This window comes from Vidua macroura, chromosome 25 (assembly GCF_024509145.1).
Source record: "Vidua macroura isolate BioBank_ID:100142 chromosome 25, ASM2450914v1, whole genome shotgun sequence".
In the NCBI taxonomy this organism is placed as follows: domain Eukaryota; kingdom Metazoa; phylum Chordata; class Aves; order Passeriformes; family Viduidae; genus Vidua; species Vidua macroura.
The window spans coordinates 2,194,740-2,215,909 of NC_071595.1; the positions used below are offsets into that span (position 1 = coordinate 2,194,740).

Sequence of the window (21,170 nt, forward strand, 5' to 3'; positions counted from 1 at the left end):
GAAGGGCAGATACATTTTTAGGACTGCAGCACATTTTTAATGGAAAGAGATGGCCCAGGGCTTTCATCCCTCCCCCCATTCAAGATGCTGTTTCTTTTCAGCAGAAATATTGCTGCATTAGAGAACAGGTCATTTCCTCTATCAGTGAGAATTCAGTGTCCTATTTGATGCTGGTCCTTGTGCTATAAATAGGAATTTTCCCCTTTTATAGTTGCTGAATAATTGTGTGTATGAAATATGAACACAGTTTTCAAAAGAGTGCCTGATAAGCAGCTTGCTGGAACGAAATGGTTGAGCAGAAGGAATTTACAGCACCTGCAGAGCATCGTGTGCTGTGGAAAACATTCAAGGTCAGCCTGAGAGAGACAGGTCACAGCACAGATCCAGCTCCAGAGGATCCAGGCTTGAGCTCACAGACTCCCCACTGCAGCCTCCCCACAGCTCCCCAGCAATCCATTTCCTGCTCCACACTCAGGTAAGGATCAAACAGAGGCAGCCCAGCTCAGAGGAGCCAAGACTCCTCCATCCCACAGACCAGAAAGCCAGGAGGAGCAGGCAGAACAGGTTTTTAAAACAACAGCAGGCAAGGAGCAGAGGACACAATCCCAGACAAGGAGGAAGAGCAGAAGAGCAGAGTTTAACATCCACCATCAAAAGGAACAAGGGAAGAACACCACAAAGGCCAGGGAGGCACAAAATGGTAATGCGAGGTTCAGAGAGGTAATAAGAACACCTGAGCACAGAGACGGAATGGCGGAGGAGCAGGAGAGCCCAATTATGCTGGAAAACCAATAATTTCTGCAGGAAATGGGTACATGCAGCCCAGCCCTTTGGTGCCTGAACACACGCAGGGCTGCAAGAACCATGGATAAAAAACAAGCCTCCATCAGAACAGCCTCCTCTGGGATACCACAGAGGGTCAGAGTCCCTGTGGAGGCAGGAGAAAGGGAGGCCAGGAAATGCTCTCATTCCCTGCATTAGGACAGATTTTTCCCTGAGAATTTAGAGAGAGGGAGGGAGGCAGCAAAGTATGAAAGGCAGAAACAGAAGACAATAATGTGGCTTCCAGTTGTTGCAGGAGGAGAGGAGGAAATAACATCAGCTCCTCCACACACTGGAGATTCAAAGGAAGGAGGAAAAAAAGGGATTACATCAGTTAAAATGCTGCAAGGAGCTCTGGACAGAGCGGATACAGAGGGGCTCAGTGCTTTCAGGCTCACACAGGAAGAAACAGGAGAGAGAACCAGCAAAAAACCACCATTGCTATGGTGATCTAAAGCAATGGACACACTCAGCAAGGAGAAGAGATAACAGGAATTACAAGCCACATTTCCAGCTGCACAGAACATCCTTGAGATAGGATCAGGCCCCAGGATCCACCCAGCTCAATTGTTAGTTGATGCTGTCATCTGCCTCCTCATCCTCCATGCTGTCTGCAGGTCAAAGAGGACACAGCACCAGATACAAATGTAAAGGGGTTATTTTATTATTGATTCAGAGGTTAGACAAGGCACCATTTGATCTAAAAAGAAATGCAAAAAAACCTCCCCAATTAAGTGTTATTTTTGCAGGCAATTAAGAAAAGTCTTTTGCATTTCTTCAGCATTGTGTGAATTCCAGCTTGGTCATGATCACAGAAAAGCCACCCCATTCCCAAGTAAGGCAGGTTTGGACTAGAGCCACAGCCCCTCTGTTCAGCAGCAGAGAATCCTTGAGAAGTCTTTATGCCAGGGTTTAGGAATGCAGCAGAACAAGAAAAACAAAACTTCCCGGAAAAGACCACGGCATCTCTTTTTCCTTTCCATTTCAGACATGATGAATCATTTGTTTCTTTTGGTCCTTGCTGATAGGAAGCAACTTTAGGAAAAAGGCACAGCAAACCTTTCAGTGGCCTCAGAGTACCAAGAGCCCATGAGACAAGCCCTGAAAGTCCTGGAGAAGCCTGGAGTAACATCTAGCCCTGCCCTCCAACAGGTCAAGGACCTACAGCTGATCACTGAGAGATGTTTCCCTCTCCACAATTGTTTTGCCTCCACAAACATGATTCCTAAGGAGAAGGCTGCCTCTTCTTCACTATGATTCTGCCAAATAAAAAATCCAACCAAAACCCAACCAAATCAGCCCCCCAACCCCTTGTTTGCCACCTCCTTCCCCTCCCTCCCATAAATCATACCCCCCTCCCAGCTGCCCTCCCTGCACCCAGGGAAGGGCTGCAATGGGTGATGTAGCAGAGTGTGCAGCGTTTGGTGGTGTCTCATCTGCTTGATGGAGTCACTCAGCTGGAATAAATGGGAACAGAGAGAAAAAAAATATTTAGGGAAAAACAAACAAACAAAATTAAGCATGGTTTATGGTAAAAAAAAAAAAGGCTGGTGAGCTGGATGTGAAGAGAGCACAAGGGAGGAGGAAAGGAACGAAGAGTGGGGGTACATCTTGCTCTTGCTGTAGAGTAAAACCTTGACCAAATCCAGGAATGCCAACTGGCTGGGAACCCTTCCCAGAGTGTAGGGGGCTGCAGCTCTCCCTTTGGCTCTCAAAATAAAAGCTGCTTCCACACAACTTCTTTAGTCACCAAGATACCAGGGCAGCTGTCACCCACACATTTTCCCACTCCCTGGGGCACACCAGTCTTATCCTAAATGCTATCCCAAGCACACCAGCTCCAGGTTATCCTTCCACAGGAAACCCAGAGACAGAGCAAAGGCTGCCTGGGAATCCCAGGGGACAACAGGCTGCTGGCAAAACCAGCCCTGTTTACTGTCAGAGCCTTTCTCCTCAGTCACGTGCTTTCTAGAGCAACAAGTCCACTGCTTTTGGTTCCCAGTTTGCTGGAAGGGAAGAGGTTCTGCCCCTGGAAAGGATGTATGAGGACAGAGAGGGGATTGTCAGGCAAAAGAGAAATTATCAAGGAAAAGAGCAAGGGATTCCTGAGGATTAAACATCTGCTCTGGCCACAGAGCTCACAGCAGCTCAGTGCACAGGATGGAGTGGCCATCCTGAGAGAGAGAGAGAGGAGGATACTCAGTAACACTCAATCAGTAAACACATATGGAATGCCAAAGGACAAAGTTTCATCTGTGCCAATCCATATTTACAGCAGGGTCCTCTAGGAAGGGCTGGAATCCCTCATGGCCAAAGGTCAGTACCAGCCCTGCAGTGTCACCACACAGCAGCACAATGCCCTGGAAAGGCCGAGGCACTGAGCACAAACAGCGTCCTCAAACACAGCCCGACGGAGCTGCTGGATTTGCTCAAGAAACGGGAACATTTCCATGAGCTCATAACGAAGGTCGTTAGCTCAAGGGCACATGGAGCCAGTGGTTAATAATGCTGTCTCTTGAGCCTTGAGAAATCATTTGTTTTGCAATAAGGCTTTATTATATTTAGACTCTGGGATCAGGAGAAGCTCAACGCATCTTCCTCTCCTTGGTCAAAACCAAGGCAAAAGTGAAGAGTTAAAACCCAAGTCCTTTTCTTATCCTCAGGACATCCCAACCTGCCACACAGTAACTGTCAGACTGACCACAGATTTCACATTAAAAAGAGCAAGAAGCATCTCACTAATTTGCTACAAATCCCACAAATAAATAATGGTTGAAACCCCCCACCCTCTTTCTGCCCCCCCCCAGCTGCCATCAGAATAGGAACCTGCTACCCCACAGGGAATAAAACACATACAAGGAGAACACACCATCACCCAGCCCCGAGCGGCAGCCAGGCTGTCCCTCAGGCTGCTCCCACAGCAACACACACAGAGCAACCCCAGGTTTCAATCCTGCAGCTTCACATCTCCTGGGAAATCCTTCCCCCACATCCCCAACCTTCTCCAAGGCCCCTGTGGGGTAGCTGGGAGGAGCTGGAAGTACAGTTCCTTCCAGGGAGGTGCATTTCTAGGATGAAACAAAGGCTTTTTGACCCAAAGGAGTGCAGAGCCCATTTCGGGCAGCTGGAGCCTGGGCTCGCTGCGGCCTCTAGAGGCCAAAATCCCAACATCTACACACAGACTGACGTTCACATATAGCCACATCGAGACCGTTAACAGCTCGTTTAATTAAATTAGAGAATTAGCACAGCCCTGCCTTGGGCTGCATCACCTCATCCTTTCCCCTTCTACTCTGCTCAGCTCTTCACCCTCCTTGGCCCCAGAGAGACAGAGACAGAGAAAGAGAGAGAGAGAGAGAGAGAGAGGAAAACAAAAAAAAAAGGAGAACCCCATCCTGGGACAGAGCCTTAAATGAACATAACCAGGTCTTTACATGTTGCTTTCGTGAAGGCTGCCAGGATGCTGGCAAACACCACATCGGGAGACTGGGAGGCATCCACGGCCGTATGGATCCCTCTCTTGCTGTAGTAGGACACCAGGGGCGAGGTCTGCGTGTGATAGGCCTTCAGGCGGGTTTTCAGGGCCGTTTCGTTATCGTCCGAGCGGCGGATCAGGGGCTCTCCAGTGACCTGGGAGAAGCAAGGGGACAGTCTCCAGCGAGCTGCAGCCTGGGATGCTCCCCCCTTCTCTCCCTGCTCCCGTCCTCCAAGGCGGTGCTGCAGAGGAGACCCCAGGTGTGCGGGGGAGATGGAGTGAACCCGGGGCAGCCAGAACAAGTCTCAGAGCAGTCACTGAAGAGAGAAAGGCTCAGCACCGTGGTCTTTTTCCCCACACACCACTCTGCTTGCTAAAAGGAGCCTCGAGACCAGGCACCAGCTACAGCCGCTCCCCAGGATGGAAACCAGTCACAACCCACTGCAACTTGAGCTGTGGACAGAGTCCAACAAGTTCAGAGGCTGGCAGAGCCTGGGCCAGCTCTGCAGACTGGCCATGCCCTTCATCCATCCAATCCATCCATCCCTCCAGGCCTCGCTCCCCGCCGTGCCGTCAGCTCAGGCTGCCCAAGCAGCTTCCCACGCTCCCCAGAAAGCCAGGACAAGAAGGTACAAGAGAAGGAAAGAAGTGAGTTTTTCCAGGGAGACACTGCAAAGCATCAGCTAAACCCAAAGCAAGGTAAGCTGTGGCCTTGGGAGCTCACATACATCGTCCTTCATGTGCTCTTTCGGGGGTCTGAACTCCTCATGATACGAGCGGCCACTCGCTGGGTGAATCAGCCTGAGACAGAAAAGAAGTGTCAGCAAAGCAGGTGGTCAGGACAAGATCTCCTGAACCTGCCACTCATCAGCACAGAAACATCTGCCACAGCAACACCATTAGCCTTTCAGTTGCAAGAAAATTTTCTCCAGTTATTTCTGTACTAAGGGCCTCTTCAGTTTGGAAAAGCAGCTGCGCTGGGAGATGGAGAAGGGGAATTTTACATCCTGCTCTGCTGGGAAAGGGGTCTGGAAAACAGTGCAAGAGAACACACTCCTGACCCTGGAGGAGTATGGTGCCCAAATGTATTCAGTGTCCTGCGTAAGGGAGCAATAATAGCTTTGGAGAAGGAGGAACTTACAGAGTGAGCTGATATTTTCTACAGAAATCCCTGATTTATAGGGCAAGGAAGGTGCTCTGCTCAAGGCTGGCCCAGGCAAAGGATCAGGGCAGAAAATAGGGACTGGCACCACAGCCAGCCTTAAGCACCATGAGGACAAGCTGAGATCTGAAATTAGGAAGCTCTTCCATAGACTAGGAAATGCCAACCCGTGCACCGAGCACTGGGAGAGGAGGATTACCGTCCCGTGATCCTCCGGATCAGCAAGGAGTCGGGGATGCTGAACTCAATGACGGAGTCGAGCTTCTCTCTCCTTTTCTCCAGGAGCTCATCCAGCTGCAACAGCAAACACACACCTCAGAGGGGCTGAGGGAGCAGAGACCCCTGGGTTTGAGGGAAGGAGGTGCTGGAGCAGCCCCTGAGCAGGGGCTCCCATATACCATCTCTGCCTGTTTCACTGTGCGTGGGAAGCCGTCCAGGAGGAACCCATTCTTGCAGGGAGGGGAGTCCAGGTTGTTCTCAATCAGCTCCACCACCATCTCATCACTCACCTGCAGAGATGAGACAGGTATGTTGTCAGGAAGGGCACCCTGAATTTACACACAGCTGCTGCCCGTGTGGACAGAGTGGGATTTTTGGAGTTGTTCTGTGCAGGGCCAAGGGCTGGGCTCAATAATTCTTGTGTGTCCCTTCCAATTCTTGTGTGTCAGGATATTCTGTGATTCCATGATTCATGTCAATGCCCAGGCTGCCTGTTCAGACCTGCCCACATCAGGGCAGCACTCCCTGCAACACTAGGACATAGGCAATGCCACATTTCACTCCAGGGACACTCCAGCCTGCGCAGGGACTTGGACCAGCACTGTAACCTCACTGTTACAAAGGCTGCTGTACTGCAATGAAAGCTGTCAGCTCAAACTCCTTAGATTATTATTTTTTTTTAACCAGTTCACAATACAAAGTATCAACAGAACCTTAATTTCCTGTTACTTTGTACTTTCACCTATACATCCACCTCGGGAGGCAGGCCCGGGCACGAAGGGCAGAGCAGGTGAGTTGCTCATTGACTCCCATAAACTTCACACGAAGGTGAAAGCCCAATAGTTGCTGACAAGCTCTAGCTTCACTGGATAGTTTTTTCCCCATCTAACAATCTCAGCATACCACTGGGATTAGTGCCTTTTCCACACTGCAGCACTCACAGACTGCTGCAGCCCCAACAATAGCTGTTTATTTGGGAGCAGCTCTCCCCAGCAGTGCTGTTTTCTCCAGCACACACAGCTGGGACCCAGCAGGACTGGGGACCAGGCTGTCACAACACACAAACAGCCCTGCAGGCAGGGGAAGTAAGCAACAAGTCACTTCTGTGCCTTCCTGATTACACCCTTTGGAGCAAAAAAGATCCTGAGCATAAATGCCATCCCGAAATGCTGGGCTGCTCCCAGCTGAGTTATCACAGAGCTGCGGGATGTGCCCGTGGAGCAGCCTGGAGCTGCCTGCCACACACAAACACACGTGGCAGATACCACCAGCCTGGCCAGATAACGTCCCTATCTTTCATAACCAGCTGGGTATTGCAGGCTCGGTGTTGCAATGAGCTCTGAGCAGAAGTGAGATAAGGCTGCTCTCCCCATCTGGGGCCTGCAGATTCTCCCCAGGGTGTTAGGAGCCCGTGGCAGCCGCAGCGATGCTCGAGATCTGCCCCACACTGGGGCAAGTCACTGCAATTTGTGGTCCCTCGAGTTTCCCTGAGATATTTCAGTCATTAGGATGAGATAATGAGACCCTCAGAAAATGAATGTCAGAGATTCTAACTCACATCTCTTGGGGATCCAAAGTGTCTCTCTCACACAGCAGCTGCTGTTACTACCCCAGCAACACCTTTAGGTCTATTTTCACCCTAGAGTTACAGGTGAATCGAGCTTATGCAGGAGCTGGGATGCAGATGAACCCTCTGAAGTGATACCTGGAGCTCAGGTATCAAATGAAGAGACACAGGAGCTGCAGAGCAAGGCTGTAACATCCTGCAGCTCCAAGGATACACTGTCACCTCAGTGTTCAGGAGCCAGAAAATTGCCAGCCAGACTGCACACCCTAAAAGATAAAAACAACCCAGGGCCACAGGCTGCTGGTAAGCAAATAGTAATTTTGAAGAGGAAGGATGTTTGTATAAGATACTTCTCCTGCAGGGTGATAGAAGGAAAGCCCCCACACCATCCCTACCTTCACCCTGCAATCTACATTCCTACACTAATTAGAGAATTCTAATTAGGAGGTGGATTTTGTCTGCTCTCATTCCGGATGCTGCCAGCCCGTGTCCCCTCCCAGCACACTCCCCGCGACCCACCAGCTTCCCCGAATCCATCGTCTCCTTGAGCCGCTTGCCCAGCTCGGAGCCCGAGGCCACCATGGCCCGCAGCATGTCGCCGGTAGCCAGGTGGCACACGCAGTAGGTCTCGGCCAGCTTCGGGGCCTGCGGAAGAGGACAGAGGTGAGACCGGACCTCGGAGGCTGAGGATCCCCGCCCCGGCGGGGCTTTGTCCCCCTGTCGCGGCAGCGGGACCGTCGTTGACCGGCCAGCACGTGGCAGGGCCGGGCACGGAGCCCCGGAGCTCAGCGACACCGGGTCCCCGCGGCCGACCCTAGCCCGGGACAAAGGAATCCGGGACAAAGAGCCCCGGCGAGCGGGCCCTCCCTGGAGGCGGGATACCACCGAGCCCCCGCGGAAAGGAGACCCGGGGCCACACCAACACACCGCACACCCCGATCCCTCGGCGAGCAACCGAAGGCCGGACACCCGCGGCCCTCCACGCCGGGAGCGCCGGGAGCGGGGAAGGCCGGGCGGGCCGGCCGCTCCCGCCCGCATCGCCCTCACCTGCGTGCCCTTGCCGGCGCCGGGCGGGCCCAGCAGCACGGCGCGGATGCCGTGGCGGATCCCCGCGGCCGGGGCCTGCCCGCGGCCGCCCCCCGCCTGCGCGCTCGGAGCCATGGCCGCCGCCGACTGCGCGCCCGCGCCGCGCCTCGTGGGCGGGGACAGCGCCGCTGGGCGGGGCTATGCAAAATAATGGGCGGTGCTATGCAAACTACAGCGCGCATTTTATAGCCAGTGGGCGTGGTTATCCGCGTGGGCGGGGCTTCGTGGCCCGCAGGGGTCGCTCGGTGTCGCCGCGCTTGCCCCGAGCTGTCCCCAAGTCCCGGGCGCTGCTGAGGCCGCTCCGCCAGTGCTGCGTCCAGTTTTGGGTCACTCGGTTCAAGGAGGACATTGGGCTGCTGGAATACGTGCAGAGAAGGGCAGCGGGGCTGGAGTACGAGTCTGATGAGGAGCGGCTGAGGGAGTTGGGGCGGCTGAGCCGGGAGAAAAGGAGGTTCAGGGGTGACCTTATCGCTCTCTGCATCTGCCTGAAAGGAGTTTGGAGCCAGGTGGGGGTAGGGCTTGCCTCCCACAGATAGTGACAGGGCAAGACACAGTCTTAAGCTACGCAAGGGGAGGTTTAGGCTGGACATTAGGAAGATTAGACACTGGAATGGGCTTCCCAGGGAGATGGTGGAGTCACCATCCTTGGAAGCATTTAAGGAAAGAATGGACATGGCTCTTGGTGCGTGGGCCAGTTAACAAGGTGATGTCTGGTCGCAGTGTGATCCCAGAGATCTTTTCCAACCTAATTGATTCTGTGATTCTGAGCTGTGCTTGCCCTGGCGTTGTGTGGGTTGGGCTCAGTGCCCTGCTCTGCGTGGGCTGTGCATCACAACACTGCCCGGCACATCCAGGAGGGGCTGGCACTGCAGGGCTCTGCATCCCTCTGTTCTCCCAGCCTCTCTGCACGGTCCCCACATCCCACACTGCACAGTCCAGCGCTGGTGATGGGCCAGAGCACAGGCAAAACCAGCCAGGATCTCACAGCAGACAAGAGCTTCCTTGGCCCTGGTTGCCAGGAGAGTCTGTGGCAAAGCCAAGACCACGGTGTTGAATACAAAAACCCAGGATAAGTCAGTCCTTCTCACTCCCCCCTCAGTGGGGACAGCCACCCCTCCACAGAGAGAATATTGGCTCCTCAGCAGCACCAGAGAGGGACCTGCACGTTTAACAAGAACAGTTAAAAAATCCCTGCTGAGCCCATCTCCTGTTTGTGGGATGGAGCAGTGGCACCGTGTCCAAGATCCAGCTCTCACAGATCACACAGAGCATCTGCACTGATGGCAGAGCTGGATCTGCCACTGGGGCACCCAGCAAAACCAGCAGCAGCTCAGCAAGGGCAGGATCAGTCCCTGACATCTTCCCAACTACCTCCCCCTCCCCGGAGTCCCAGCCAAACACCGCTCAGTCTTTAATCTGCAGGAAGCCTGGTTTCCCTGGCAGCATTTCCGAGGTATTTCGGGCTCTCTTCCCCCCCGAGGGTCCCCGTGCTCAGGATGCGCAGCCGCGGGAAGCAGGGCTGGGCTGCCAGGCTGGGGATGAGCTGCGGGGACTCGGTGAGAGCCCGGCGTGACTGCAGGGGGCAGCCCCAGCCTTGGGAGAGGGTGGGCGAGGAGGGGGAGCGTTCTCCAAAAGGGATGAAGGATGCTCGGAGGCGGCTCGGCCAATGGGGTGGCTGGATTTGGTTGTCATGGCTACGGTTGGGAGGCAGAGCAGGGAGGCAGCGCTGGGAGAGAAGGGGTGCAGAGCCCCCCCATCCTCTGCAGGGGCTCGGGGCAGGCAGGGAGCTGGGGCAGGACAAACAGCCGGTTCATTCTCTTGGGATACCCATGGCAGAATCTGTTTAAATGCTTCCTGAGGTAAGGGGGCTTTTGCGGGGGCTGTGGGGGAGCTGCTTTGCCTGGCACAGTGAGAAGGGAGCTGTAGAGTGCCTCTAGTTGCTAATTTAGGGATGGGGGTGAAGGGCATTGTGCTGTCAGTGCCCCTCTTCCTCCCTAAGCCCCTGCACTGCTTCTCCCCAGAGACCCCGGACCCCCAGGCACAGCTACACCTCGGGCTGCTGCAGGAGCTCGGCGTTCCTCGGGGAGCCCCCCTGACAGCACACCAGGACACCTGGCAGGGACAACTGGAGCGTGGTAAGGAGGGGATGTCCGCGGCTGGGGCACGAGTTCTGACAGGAGTGACCCATTTCATCCCTTCTGTGCCCCACCAGGGTGGGCTGGGTGCTGTTTGGTGATGGGGAGTGAAGGGTAAAGCTGGAGGAGTTGCTCTCCTTTCCTGCTTAGGAAGCTCTAAGAGCTTCAAAACATGTTTTTTTCATCTCATTCCCCATGTCTGGAATTGGCTGGTGGTGCTTGCTCAATGCATTACAACATCCTGCTGCTCCGGGGTCAGCGTGGTCTTTCTCCCAGTGCCCCCTGGAATGCTGTCAGGAGGTCTCTGTGGGGAGGAGGGGGTGTGCAGCTCTGAGAAATGAAACCTCTGCCTCCTGCACTTCCAATCAGAGAGTCCATGCTCCTGGAAGAGCCCTGGAGCTAGACCTGGATTATTGGAGTGGAAATGTTCCCTGCTAGCTCATCAGCTCCCTGGGTTATGGGCCAGGCTGGATCCAGGGCAGGAGATTCTTAAAGCTCAGGGTGTGAGCTCAAAGCTAAAGCTCTGCTAGGATGAGCCCAAAACCTCCGTGCTGCTCAATTGTCCCCTTGTTCCACACCCTGTGTCACGGGAGAGCCGTGGAACTGCATCCACAGCAGGGATCCAGGCTGTCCTGAGGCTGGATGGTGTCAGCGAGTGGCCTGTGCTGTGCCTGCCTTGTACTGGGGCTTTCCACTGGGAAGGTGGGTCCAGGAGCCTTCAGCTATTTGGGATCCATCCAAGGATGCTCACCCCACTGAACACTCAGCAGATCCAGCTGCATTCCAGAGCGTGAAGGGGCCTGTCCTGGCCTAGAAAGGCATCTCTGCTCTTTGTGGTGCAGTTGGCTTTGTTGTTGACTGTGCTGGTGCCTGCTGATGGAGACAAGGCTGCTGTGTGCCAAAACAGAGCTCTGAACTGCAGAGAAATGTGTCTCCTCCCCCGGGGAAGATGCTGTAACCCACAGCAGGGCTCTGCTGAGCTGCTGGTTTGGAGCAGAGCAGCTCAGAGCTCTACCCAGGGGCACCCATGGGCTGGGTGGTCCGTGCTGATGGAGCTTCTGAACCCTTCCCCTAAACATTCCTTTCATTTTTACAGTGTGTCTCATCCTTAGAATCCATCCCCTACTCCAGGAGGCTTTAAAGGAGCATCACCACGCCCAGAACATCACACCATGAACGGGTACTTGAACGAATCCAACTTCCTGATGGTGGAGGAGGGCTTCACCACCAGAGACCTCCTGGAGACCCTCCTGGGGGAGCTGTGCCAAGAGGTGAGGGCTGATGCTCTGCTGCTGCCTTTGGAAAAGGCACTCCTGGAGCTGCTGCTCACTCCAGCTGTCTCCTAGAGCGACCAGCAGGCCTTCTTCGTGGCAGACCTTGGGGACATCGTGAAGAAACACCTGCGTTTCCTGAAGGCCTTGCCCCGAGTGAAACCCTATTTCCCAGTTAAATGCAACGGCAGCGAAGGGGTGATTCGGCTGCTGGCAGAGCTGGGGGCAGGATTTGCCTGTGCCAACAAGGTAGAGCCGTGGGAGGACAGCTCCAGGGGAAATGTTTGTGGGGGAGTGGCAGAGCTCACTCTCCTTTCCTAAGTCTGTGCTCTAGGTGACATTTACAGGGGCAGGAGTCTCCCTCTGCTGTCACAGCTCAGAATTCCTTGTCCCATCTGTGTTGTCCCCTTTGGCTGACATTGCTCTCTCTGGAGCTGCTGTCCTGCCTGGTGGCACAGCACATCCCTGGGGTGTCACTGCCACAGCTGTCCAGCTCTTGGTGTCCTTAGGGCTGAGCCTAAAGCTTTTTGCTCCCTCCTGCTTGTCATTTGCAACAGCCAGACTTCCAGGGAGGAGGCAGAATTAAATCACTTACTTTTATGTAATTAAATAGGACGAGAAAGGGCAAGAGGAGAAAGGGCAAGAGTTGTCACAGCTCAGACCAGGGCTCAGCCCCAGGCCTGCTAACCCCAGTTGTTTCCTCTCCCATTCTCATGGTGTTTTCAAACCTGCCCATGCCAGGACAAAGTCCACTGTGATCCCTTTGAGCTCTGGTAGCTTTTCCCTGGAAAAGCCCAGGCTGCAATGCTGGCGCTTCGCCCTCCTCAGCACTGCAGGCTGGCCAAGACCCAGAGCTGGTGGCTGGTCCCCACCCAGCTCCTGGGGACCTGCCCCACGTGTCCCCCTTCTCCCTGCAGGCAGAGATCACCCGGGTCCAAGGCATTGGGGTCCCAGCTGACAGGATCTTCTACAGCAGCCCCTGCAAGCAGGTCGCCCACATCAGGTACGCGGCCACCCGCGGGGTCAGGCTGATGGCCTTCGACAACGAGGTGGAGCTGAGCAAGGTGGCCAGGAGCCACCCCCGTGCCAGGTGGGTGCCTGGCAGTGCCACTGGAGTGGGTGCTGGAGGACGGGGTGGGCTGTGGGAGGCAAGAGGATGTTGTACAAGGTGGGTGTCTGTCTCTTTCCCCAAGCGATAGGACAAGAGGAACGGCCTCAAGCGGTGCCAGGGGATGTTTAGATTGGATATGGGGAGAAATTTGAAGGGGTGATTGGGCAGTGGAACAGGCTGCCCAGGAAAGGGGTGGATTAATCATCTCTGGAAACGTTCAAAACCTTGTAGATGTGGTACTCAGGGACATGGTTTAGTACTGGACTTAATAGTTGGGGTTAATATTTGGACTCAGTGATCTTTTCCAGCCCTCAAAGGCTTTTCCTTTCGTGATCCTGTTATTCTGAGACCCCTCAACACAGCGTGGCTTTGCTGTGCAGGATGTTGTTGGGGATCACTGCTGAGTCCATCCCTCCTGCCCACCCGAGCATGACCTTTGGGAGCACGCTGAAATCCTGCCGGCACCTGCTGGAGACAGCGAAGGAACAGGCTGTGGAGGTCGTTGGCATCAGGTACAGCCCTGGGCCTCCTTCCCTAGGGGTGCTCAGCCCCTCTGGATCGGGATCTGGGGAGCTCTGCCCTGCTGGAACCACGCAGTGGTCCAGCTGCTCTGCTTGGGATTGAGGTGAAGGCAGGGATTTGACCTTGCTGGGGCCAATTTGGGGCAGGTTTGACCCCAGGAAAGGCTCTGTGGGGCTCTGTGGGTCTGGCTTGGGATGGCGTGTGGGAAGCTGTGAGGGTGCCAAACCCAGTGCCATGTCCCCTGTGCTCTGGGGATGATCAAACCCTGCTGAGACGGGGTCTGTGCCCTCAGCTTCCACCTCGGGAGCCGTGGGCTGGAGCCCCAGGCCTGGGCCCAGGCTGTGGCCACAGCACAGCTGGTGTTTGACATGGGCACGGAGCTGGGACACCACATGCACCTCCTGGACATCGGGGGGGGGTTCCCCGGCACTGAGGACACCAGAGCCCCGCTGGAAGAGGTACAAACCTCCAACACCTGCCCTCAGCAGGCAGAGAATGAGCTTGGAAGCTCTCCCCGGGTCTGGCTCCCTGAAGAATTCCCAGCTGACCAAGAGGAAGGTTCTTTTTTCTTCCCTCACAGATCGCTGCCGGGATAAACTCTGCCTTGGATTTGTACTTCCCCGAGGGCAGCGGGGTGGACGTTGTTGCCAGGCCTGGGCGTTATTATGTCACCTCTGCCTTCACCTTGGCTGTCAGCATCACTGCCTTGGAGGAGATCCCCATGGAGCAGCCTGGCTCTGACGGTAGGATGTGTCCCTTGTGTCCCTGAGCCCCCCTGAGCCCTCTCCCTGCTCCCAGATGTGTCCCTTGTGTCCCTGAGCCCCCCTGAGCCCTCTCCCCGCTCCCAGATGTGTCCCCTGTGTCCCTGAGCCCCCCTGAGCTCTCTCCCTGCTCCCAGATGTGTCCCCTGTGTCCCTGAGCCCCCCTGAGCTCTCTCCCTGCTCCCAGATGTGTCCCCTGTGTCCCTGAGCCCCCTTGAGCTCTCTCCCTGCTCCCAGATGTGTCCCCTGTGTCCCTGAGCCCTCTCCCTGCTCCCAGATGTGTCCCCTGTGTCCCTGAGCCCCCTGAGCCCTCTCCCTGCTCCCAGATGTATCCCCTGTGTCCCTGAGCCCTCTCCCTGCTCCCAGATGTGTCCCCTGTGTCCCTGAGCCCTCTCCCTGCTCCCAGATGTGTCCCCTGTGTCCCTGAGCCCCCCTGAGCCCTCTCCCTGCTCCCAGATGTGTCTCCTGTGCCCCTGAGCCCTCTCCCTGCTCCCAGATGTGTCCCCTGTATCCCTGAGCCCCCCTGAGCCCTCTCCCCTCTCCCTTCCAGAGGAAGAGTGTGGCAGCAAGAAGAGCCTGGTCTATCACCTCAGTGATGGCATCTACGGTGCCTTCAGCTGCCTCCTGTTCGACAGCCCCTGCCCCAGGCCTCGGCTGCACAAGGTGAGGGGCTCACCTGCCCTGGGGACAGCTGGGGGTCAGCCAACCCCCTGCCACAGAGGGTCTGCCATTCACCCGGGGTTGAATCTGGGGGTCGGTGTGACGCTGGGACATCCTCACGCCGCGTTCTTCCCGCAGAGACCGTGCCCGGAGCAGCCCTGGCACAGCAGCAGCCTGCGGGGCCCGCCGGGGCCCGCCGAGGATCGCATCGCCGACGGGCTGGAGCTGCCCCAGCTGCACGTGGGGGACTGGCTGGTTTTTGGCAACATGGGAGCCTACACCATGCCAAGCTCATCGCTGCTGACGGCGGGTCCCCAGGCACGGGTCACCTACGCCATGTCCCGCGTGGCCTGGTAAGAGATGGGCAGGGTGGGAGGGCAGGGCTGGGTCCCGCGGGAGGTGCTGGCTTCTCTTCCACCTGGGCTCTTGGCCCAAGGGAGAGGGGGAAATCTGAATCCCAGAACCTGGAAATTCAGGGTGAAATCATGGCCTCAGGGGCAAAAATCCTATTTTTAAAAATATTATCAAATTTGAGGCAGTTTTTCATTGGAGCAAAGAGAGCCAGCTCACCTCTGGCTGTTTTTCTGGGGGACAGGAGAGCCCTGGAGCGTCCCCATCCCATTCTCAAGGGGCTGCTCCTCCCCCTGGCTCTCCCTTGGGTGTCTCCACTTGCAGGAAAGCCGTCCAGCTCTTCCAGGGAAAGCCACCCCAGACTGAAGACGACCGTGAGAGCCTCTGCACACCCCTGTCCTGCGGCTGGGAGATGGCAGAGACACTTTGTGTCACCCCTGTCTTCGCTCCAGCTGGCATCATCTGAGCAGCTCCGGGGAAGGAGCCACCGTGGGAAAGGTCCTGTGGTGGCACTGCCAGGGGAAATGTCCCATAATGGTATCGGGGTGGGAAAAATCCCATGGCAGCACCAGGGGAAAAGGTCCCACGGTGGTGCTGGAGGGATAAAAATCCTACAGAGGGAAAAGCAGGATTTTTACAGCCTAAAAATCCACAGTGGGAAAAGTCCCATGGCAGTGCCAGAAGGGAGAGGTCCTGTGGTGGTACCAGAGGGGGGAAGGATCCCATGGCAGTGCCAGGGAGGGGGAAGATGCCATCCTGCCTCTGGCATCGCCCCGCTCTGCTCTCATGGATTTGGAGGTAAATCCTGTCCCATAAATCCTGCTCCTCCAGCTCGTGCGGTGTGCGGTGCCTTCCAAAGGGGTTTGGCAGCTTTGGGCTCTGTTTTTAGGAGTGGTGGTGATCATTGGTAGCCCAGCGTGGCTTGAGGGGTCGGGTGAGGAAGGCCCGGCTCTTCCTCCTCACCCTGTGCTGGAGAATCCCTCTGTAATCAGCTTTTAATGAGGCTTTGCTCGTTAGGGAAGGCGTGGCCGTCCACCCAAACCTCGGGCTCTCTTCAGGGATCAGAGGGACCCCTGGGATTTTGGGAGGGTGTGGAAATAGGGCGTGGGTTTAGGTTTTGTGGGTGACTCTGGGGGGGGCAGACCTGGGCCTTGTGGCATCTCCCTGGCTCCTGAGGGCTCGTCAGGCTTCACGAAGGCTCCTGCCCTGGGTACAGCCCCCTGAGACCCCTGAAGGCCAGGAACTGGGAGAACTGGGGGGCACTGGGAGAGCTGGGGGGCACTGGAAGAGCTGGGGGGCACTGGGAGAACTTGGGGGGCACTGGGAGGACCTTGGATCATGGGAATGGGATGCACTGGGAGTAATGGGACACTGGCTGCCACTGAGGTGGAGGCACTGGGAGCACTGGGAGGGTGCATTGGTCTCCTCCAGGTTTGGGGACTCAGAGAGAGCACTGAGAGGGCACTGGGAGAACTGTACTGGGAGGACACCGGGGGACGGGGAGGACACTGGGAAGACACTGGAGCACTGGGATGAGGACAGAGGGAGGACAGAGGGAGGACACTAAGAGGACACTGGGAGGGCACTGGGAGCACTGGGAGGACACTGAGAGGACACTGGGAGGGCACTGGGAGGACACTGAGAGGACACTGGGAGCATTGGGAGGGCACTGGGAGGACACTGGGAGCATTGGAAGGGCACTGGGAGGGCACTGGGAGCACCGGGAGGGCACCGGGAGGACACTGGGAGCACTGGGAGCATTGGGAGGACACTGGGAGGGCACTGGGATGACACTGGGAGGACACTGGGAGGGCACTGGAAGGGCACTGGGAGCACTCGGAGGACGCTGGGAGCATTGGGAGGACACTGGGAGCACTGGGAGGGCACCGGGAGGGCACTGGGAGCACTGGGAGGGCACTGGGAGCACTGGGAGGACACCGGGAGGGCACCAGGAGGACACCGGGAGGGCACTGGGAGCACTAGGAGGAAACTGGGAGGACACTGGGAGCACTGGGAGGACGCTGGGAGCACTGGGAGGACACCGGGAGGGCACTGGGAGCACTGGGAGGACATCGGGAGGGCACTGGGAGCACTGGGAGCACTGGGAGGGCACTGGGAGCATTGGGAGGGCACTGGGAGGACACTGGGAGGGCACTGGGAGGACACCGGGAGGGCACTGGGAGGACACTGAGAGGACACTGGGAGCATTGGGAGGGCACTGGGAGGGCACTGGGAGCACTGGGAGGGCACCGGGAGGACACTGGGAGGGCACTGGGAGCATTGGGAGGACACTGGGAGGGCACTGGGATGACACTGGGAGGACACTGGGAGGGCACTGGAAGGGCACTGGGAGCACTCGGAGGACGCTGGGAGCATTGGGAGGACACTGGGAGCACTGGGAGGGCACCGGGAGGGCACTGGGAGCACTGGGAGGGCACTGGGAGCACTGGGAGGACACCGGGAGGGCACCAGGAGGACACCGGGAGGGCACTGGGAGCACTAGGAGGAAACTGGGAGGACACTGGGAGCACTGGGAGGACGCTGGGAGCACTGGGAGGACACCGGGAGGGCACTGGGAGCACTGGGAGGACATCGGGAGGGCACTGGGAGCACTGGGAGCACTGGGAGGGCACTGGGAGCATTGGGAGGGCACTGGGAGGACACTGGGAGGGCACTGGGAGGGCACTGGGAGGACACCGGGAGGGCACTGGGAGGACACTGAGAGGACACTGGGAGCATTGGGAGGGCACTGGGAGGGCACTGGGAGCATTGGGAGCGTTGGGAGGACACTGGGAGCACTGGGAGGACGCTGGGAGGACACTGGGAGGACACTGAGAGGACACTGGGAGCATTGGGAGGACACTGGGAGGGCACTGGGAGGACACTGAGAGGGCACTGGGAGCATTGGGAGGACACTGGGAGGGCACTGAGAGGACACTGGGAGCATTGTGAGGGCACTGTGAGGGCACAGGGAGGGCACTGGGAGCATTGGGAGGGCACTGGGAGGGCACTGGGAGCACTGGGAGCATTGGGAAGACACTGGGAGGACACTGGGAGGACACTGGGAGGACACCGGGAGGGCACTGGGAGGGCACCGGGAGGGCACTGGGAGCACTGGGAGGGCACCAGGAGCATTGGGAGGGCACTGGGAGGACACCGGGAGGGCACTGGGAGGGCACTGGGAGGACACTGGGAGCACTGGGAGGACACTGGGAGGGCACCAGGAGCATTGGGAGGACACCGGGAGGGCACTGGGAGCACTGGGAGGACACTGGGAGCACTGGGAGAGCCGTGAGCACCGTGGCCGCCAGGGGGCGCTGGGTGCGGCGTGCAGCGAGTCCTCCAAGCCGCCAGGGGCGCTACAGCGCAAGGGCGGGGCGGGCGTGGTGCCGTCCTTCTCTCCGGCTCCGCCCAGCCGTCGAGCGCGACAGGGTGCCGCGACGTCGGTTGCGCTTGACGGCGGGGGCGTCGCGAAAGGCCCGTGAAGGACGGCGGCGGGCCCGTGAGGGGGGGCGGCGGTGTCGGCGGCGCGACAGCGGCCGTGTCGCGACAGGAGCGCAGCCATGCCGTTCTTGGGCCTGCAGAAGCAGCTGGGCATCGATGTGGACAGCTTCCTGCTGCGGCAGAGCATGCCGCAGCCGCACGGCCAGGCCGGGGCCTGCCACGCCTTCGAGCGCGAGTGGGTGGAGTGCGGGCACGGGCTGGGCCAGATCCGCGCCCGGCGCGAGTGTCAGCTCGAGTACGAGGATTTCATGGAGTGCATGAAGCGCACCAAGCTGGTGGGTGAGCGGGGGGACACCTCGGGGGGCGCGGGGGTCTGGGGGTCCTGACAAAGGGGGGCACCAGGTGCGCGCTGGGGCGACTCGAGGTGCTGGGTCCGGCTGGGGACAGCGTGCAGAGGCTCCTGGCCATGCTCTGGGGAAGGTTCGGGGGCTCCAGCCCAGGGTGGGGAGCGCTGCCTGCTCATTGCCAGAGCGAGGGGGGGTCTGGCCCCGCAGCAGCCCCTGCCCCGTTCCTGCGGCGGCTGCAGGAGCCGGGAGAAGCCGCGGCTGCCCCGTTCCTGGAAGTGTTCCAGGCCAGCTTGGAGCCAGCTGGGTAGCGGAAGGTGTCCCTGCCCACGGGGGGTGGCACGGGATGGGATTTTAGTGCCCTCCCAACCAAACCGCTCCGTGTCTTGGGGCAGCACGGAGCAGGCATTTCTCCCTGCCCGCAGCGCTCCTCCAGCAGCAGCCACATCCAGGACAAAATCCTGGTCAGAGCACGGGGCTGGAAACCCAAAGCAGTACAGAACAGCCTGAAAACCCCAAAGTCTTTGAGAAAAGCCTCAAAATCGAGCGAGGAGCCCCAGGGTGGGGTTAGTGAGGGTTCCACATCCGTGGGGCTGCCAGGACCTGCCCTGGGGACCCCCTGAGACCCCCGTGTGTCCCTGGCAGACTCAACGGCTCCGGATGATCTTGGAGCAGCGGGACAAGATGATCAAGCAGGGGAAGTACACACCCCCCGAGCACCACATGGGCAAGGAGGAGCCCAGGCCGTGATTGCCGCTGGGATTCCTCTTGGAAGAAAAGCCACAGAGCCCGGGGCAGGGGCCCTGCTGTGGCTGGAGGGGAGCAGCCTCAGGTCGGGCACTGCTGGGGCAGTAAATATCCCTTTGGAATGTCTCCGTGCCTCTGTCTTGTCTTTCTTTTTTTTTTTTTTTTTTTATGGAGGGGGGAAAAACGCCTCGTTTCCACACGGATTCAGAGTGGAAGTGGATGGATTTGGGATCTCTCCTGGCTTTTCAGAGTGTGGGAGGCAGATTTCCTCACTGGGGGCTTTGAAATGCCAGCAGGATCCATGGAGGGCCTGGCACAGCCCAGGGGGTTTTTCCCTCCCAAGGAGAGTTTTTCCCTCAGTTTTGGAGCAGCACTGAAGCAGGAGAGTCCCTGGAAGTGCAGAGTGGCCAGCTCTGTGCTTTAACCCACGTTTTTAGTGCTGCTGCTGCTGGAGTTCGTGCTGGATCTTTGCTGGCAGATTCCTGATCCCAAATCCCCCTGCTGGGATGACAAAGGCTGAGCCCAGCACGGCAGGGAAGTGACACAAGGGACATTCCAGGAGGGACATTCCAGCCCCCTGCTTCCTGGGGCACGAATCCCATGCTGGGCACAGGAGCCCTCCTGGAGAGGAGTCCCATGGATCCCTGACCCCAGGGATTGCTGAGCCCTTGGATACGAGGGATCACAGCTGGCTGCTGTTTTTGGGGGCTCTGAGCCATCCCAGGGTGTCCAGGGCAGGGATCTGAGCCAGGAGGGCTCTGTTATTTCCCCTTGGAACAAAGTGCACTGGAAAAACCCTTCCCTGGATTTCACAGGGCAGCGATGGCCTCTCAGGAGCCATCCCAGCAGGGTTTGAGCTTTTCCTGGCATTTCTGCTGCTCCTCACAAGCCCCTGTCCCTCAGCTCCCCCCAAATCGTCCTTCCCAAGCCCTGCCTGAGCCTTGTCCCTTCCCCCAGGCCCAGATGGATCCGTTGCTGCAGCCCAGATGGATTCTGAGTCACAGCCGGGGCTGCAGCCACGATTGTCCCTGGCAGGGCAGGCACTGGGGGAGGGTGGCACTGGAGAGCTCCAAATTCCCAGTCTGGGATCAAATCCTCTGAGCCAGGGGCACATCCACGTCCCAGGACTGGCTCTTCCCTGTGCCTGCCTTCGTTTGGCACTGCTGATCCTCACCCTGCCCCGTGTGTTCCCTCTCATTTGGATAACTCTGGAAATAATGCCCTTCTAACAATTTTTTTTTCATCAATTTTGATATTTTTCTCCTGTTTCCTGCCCAAAGCAGGAATAAATGACCCAAGACCCCATCCTGGCTGGATCCTTGCTAATTCCTGGCTGTCCTTGCAGTAACTGATGGAGATTGATAATCCTCAGGGATTCTGATTGCTGCTTTAAATATGAAAATTCTGGTGGTGATGAGTTTGAGCAGAGGAAAACCAACGTCAGGATATCAGTGCTCCGTGGATCTCAGCATTCCAGCTGTAAAAATGGGCAA

At 57.5% G+C, this 21,170-nt stretch overlaps 3 protein-coding genes across 10 annotated transcripts in view; 2 read left to right on the top strand and 1 right to left on the bottom strand.

Moving 5' to 3' along the window:
* The window catches only part of AZIN2 (antizyme inhibitor 2), a 30,378-nt gene extending 14,406 nt beyond the window's left edge, over nt 1-15,972 (top strand). For 2 of the 7 annotated variants that reach the window (XM_053998788.1, XM_053998787.1), the window contains exons 3-11: nt 11,563-11,737; nt 11,813-11,986; nt 12,655-12,827; nt 13,229-13,360; nt 13,663-13,828; nt 13,951-14,113; nt 14,682-14,794; nt 14,930-15,144; nt 15,467-15,972. In XM_053998788.1, the coding sequence (XP_053854763.1) occupies nt 11,639-11,737; nt 11,813-11,986; nt 12,655-12,827; nt 13,229-13,360; nt 13,663-13,828; nt 13,951-14,113; nt 14,682-14,794; nt 14,930-15,144; nt 15,467-15,608 (1,377 nt within the window). In that variant the 5' untranslated portion in view covers nt 11,563-11,638 and the 3' untranslated portion in view covers nt 15,609-15,972. Of the gene's footprint in view, nt 1-9,809; nt 9,888-9,966; nt 10,191-10,352; nt 10,467-11,562; nt 11,738-11,812; nt 11,987-12,654; nt 12,828-13,228; nt 13,361-13,662; nt 13,829-13,950; nt 14,114-14,681; nt 14,795-14,929; nt 15,145-15,466 lie in introns of those variants that run through there. The other 5 variants (XM_053998786.1, XM_053998785.1, XM_053998789.1 and 2 more) reach the window with 5 other exon arrangements.
* AK2 (adenylate kinase 2) lies at nt 1,463-8,415 on the bottom strand. 2 transcript variants are annotated; one of them, XM_053998794.1, is made up of 7 exons: nt 8,293-8,415; nt 7,765-7,890; nt 5,858-5,968; nt 5,659-5,753; nt 5,026-5,098; nt 4,257-4,452; nt 1,463-2,279 (listed from the first exon to the last, which is right to left on the bottom strand). In XM_053998794.1, the coding sequence occupies exons 1-7, from the start codon at nt 8,404-8,406 to the stop codon at nt 2,272-2,274; spliced, it is 723 nt and encodes a 240-aa protein (XP_053854769.1). In that variant the 5' UTR covers nt 8,407-8,415; the 3' UTR covers nt 1,463-2,271. The 2 variants fall into 2 exon arrangements, with proteins under 2 accessions (XP_053854769.1, XP_053854768.1); XM_053998793.1 differs by lacking the exon at nt 1,463-2,279 and having other exon boundaries at nt 4,031-4,452.
* Nucleotides 15,973-18,576: 2,604 nt separating the features above from the next.
* NDUFS5 (NADH:ubiquinone oxidoreductase subunit S5) lies at nt 18,577-19,803 on the top strand. Its single transcript, XM_053998796.1, has 2 exons — nt 18,577-18,921; nt 19,576-19,803. The coding sequence occupies exons 1-2, from the start codon at nt 18,706-18,708 to the stop codon at nt 19,678-19,680; spliced, it is 321 nt and encodes a 106-aa protein (XP_053854771.1). The 5' UTR covers nt 18,577-18,705; the 3' UTR covers nt 19,681-19,803.
* Nucleotides 19,804-21,170: the final 1,367 nt, after the last annotated feature.

Excerpts from the sequence above, each read along its gene's own strand:
- AK2 (XM_053998793.1), bottom strand. The coding sequence starts at position 8,406 with ATGGCTCCGAGCGCGCAGGCGGGGGGCGGCCGCGGGCAGGCCCCGGCC. Across the intron at positions 5,754-5,857 it reads CAGTGAAACAGGCAGAGATG|CTGGATGAGCTCCTGGAGAA; the intron begins GTATATGGGAGC and ends TTGCTGTTGCAG. Across the intron at positions 4,453-5,025 it reads AAGAGCACATGAAGGACGAT|GTCACTGGAGAGCCCCTGAT; the intron begins GTATGTGAGCTC and ends TGCTTCTCCCAG.
- NDUFS5 (XM_053998796.1), top strand. The coding sequence starts at position 18,706 with ATGCCGTTCTTGGGCCTGCAGAAGCAGCTGGGCATCGATGTGGACAGC. Across the intron at positions 18,922-19,575 it reads GCATGAAGCGCACCAAGCTG|ACTCAACGGCTCCGGATGAT; the intron begins GTGGGTGAGCGG and ends TGTCCCTGGCAG.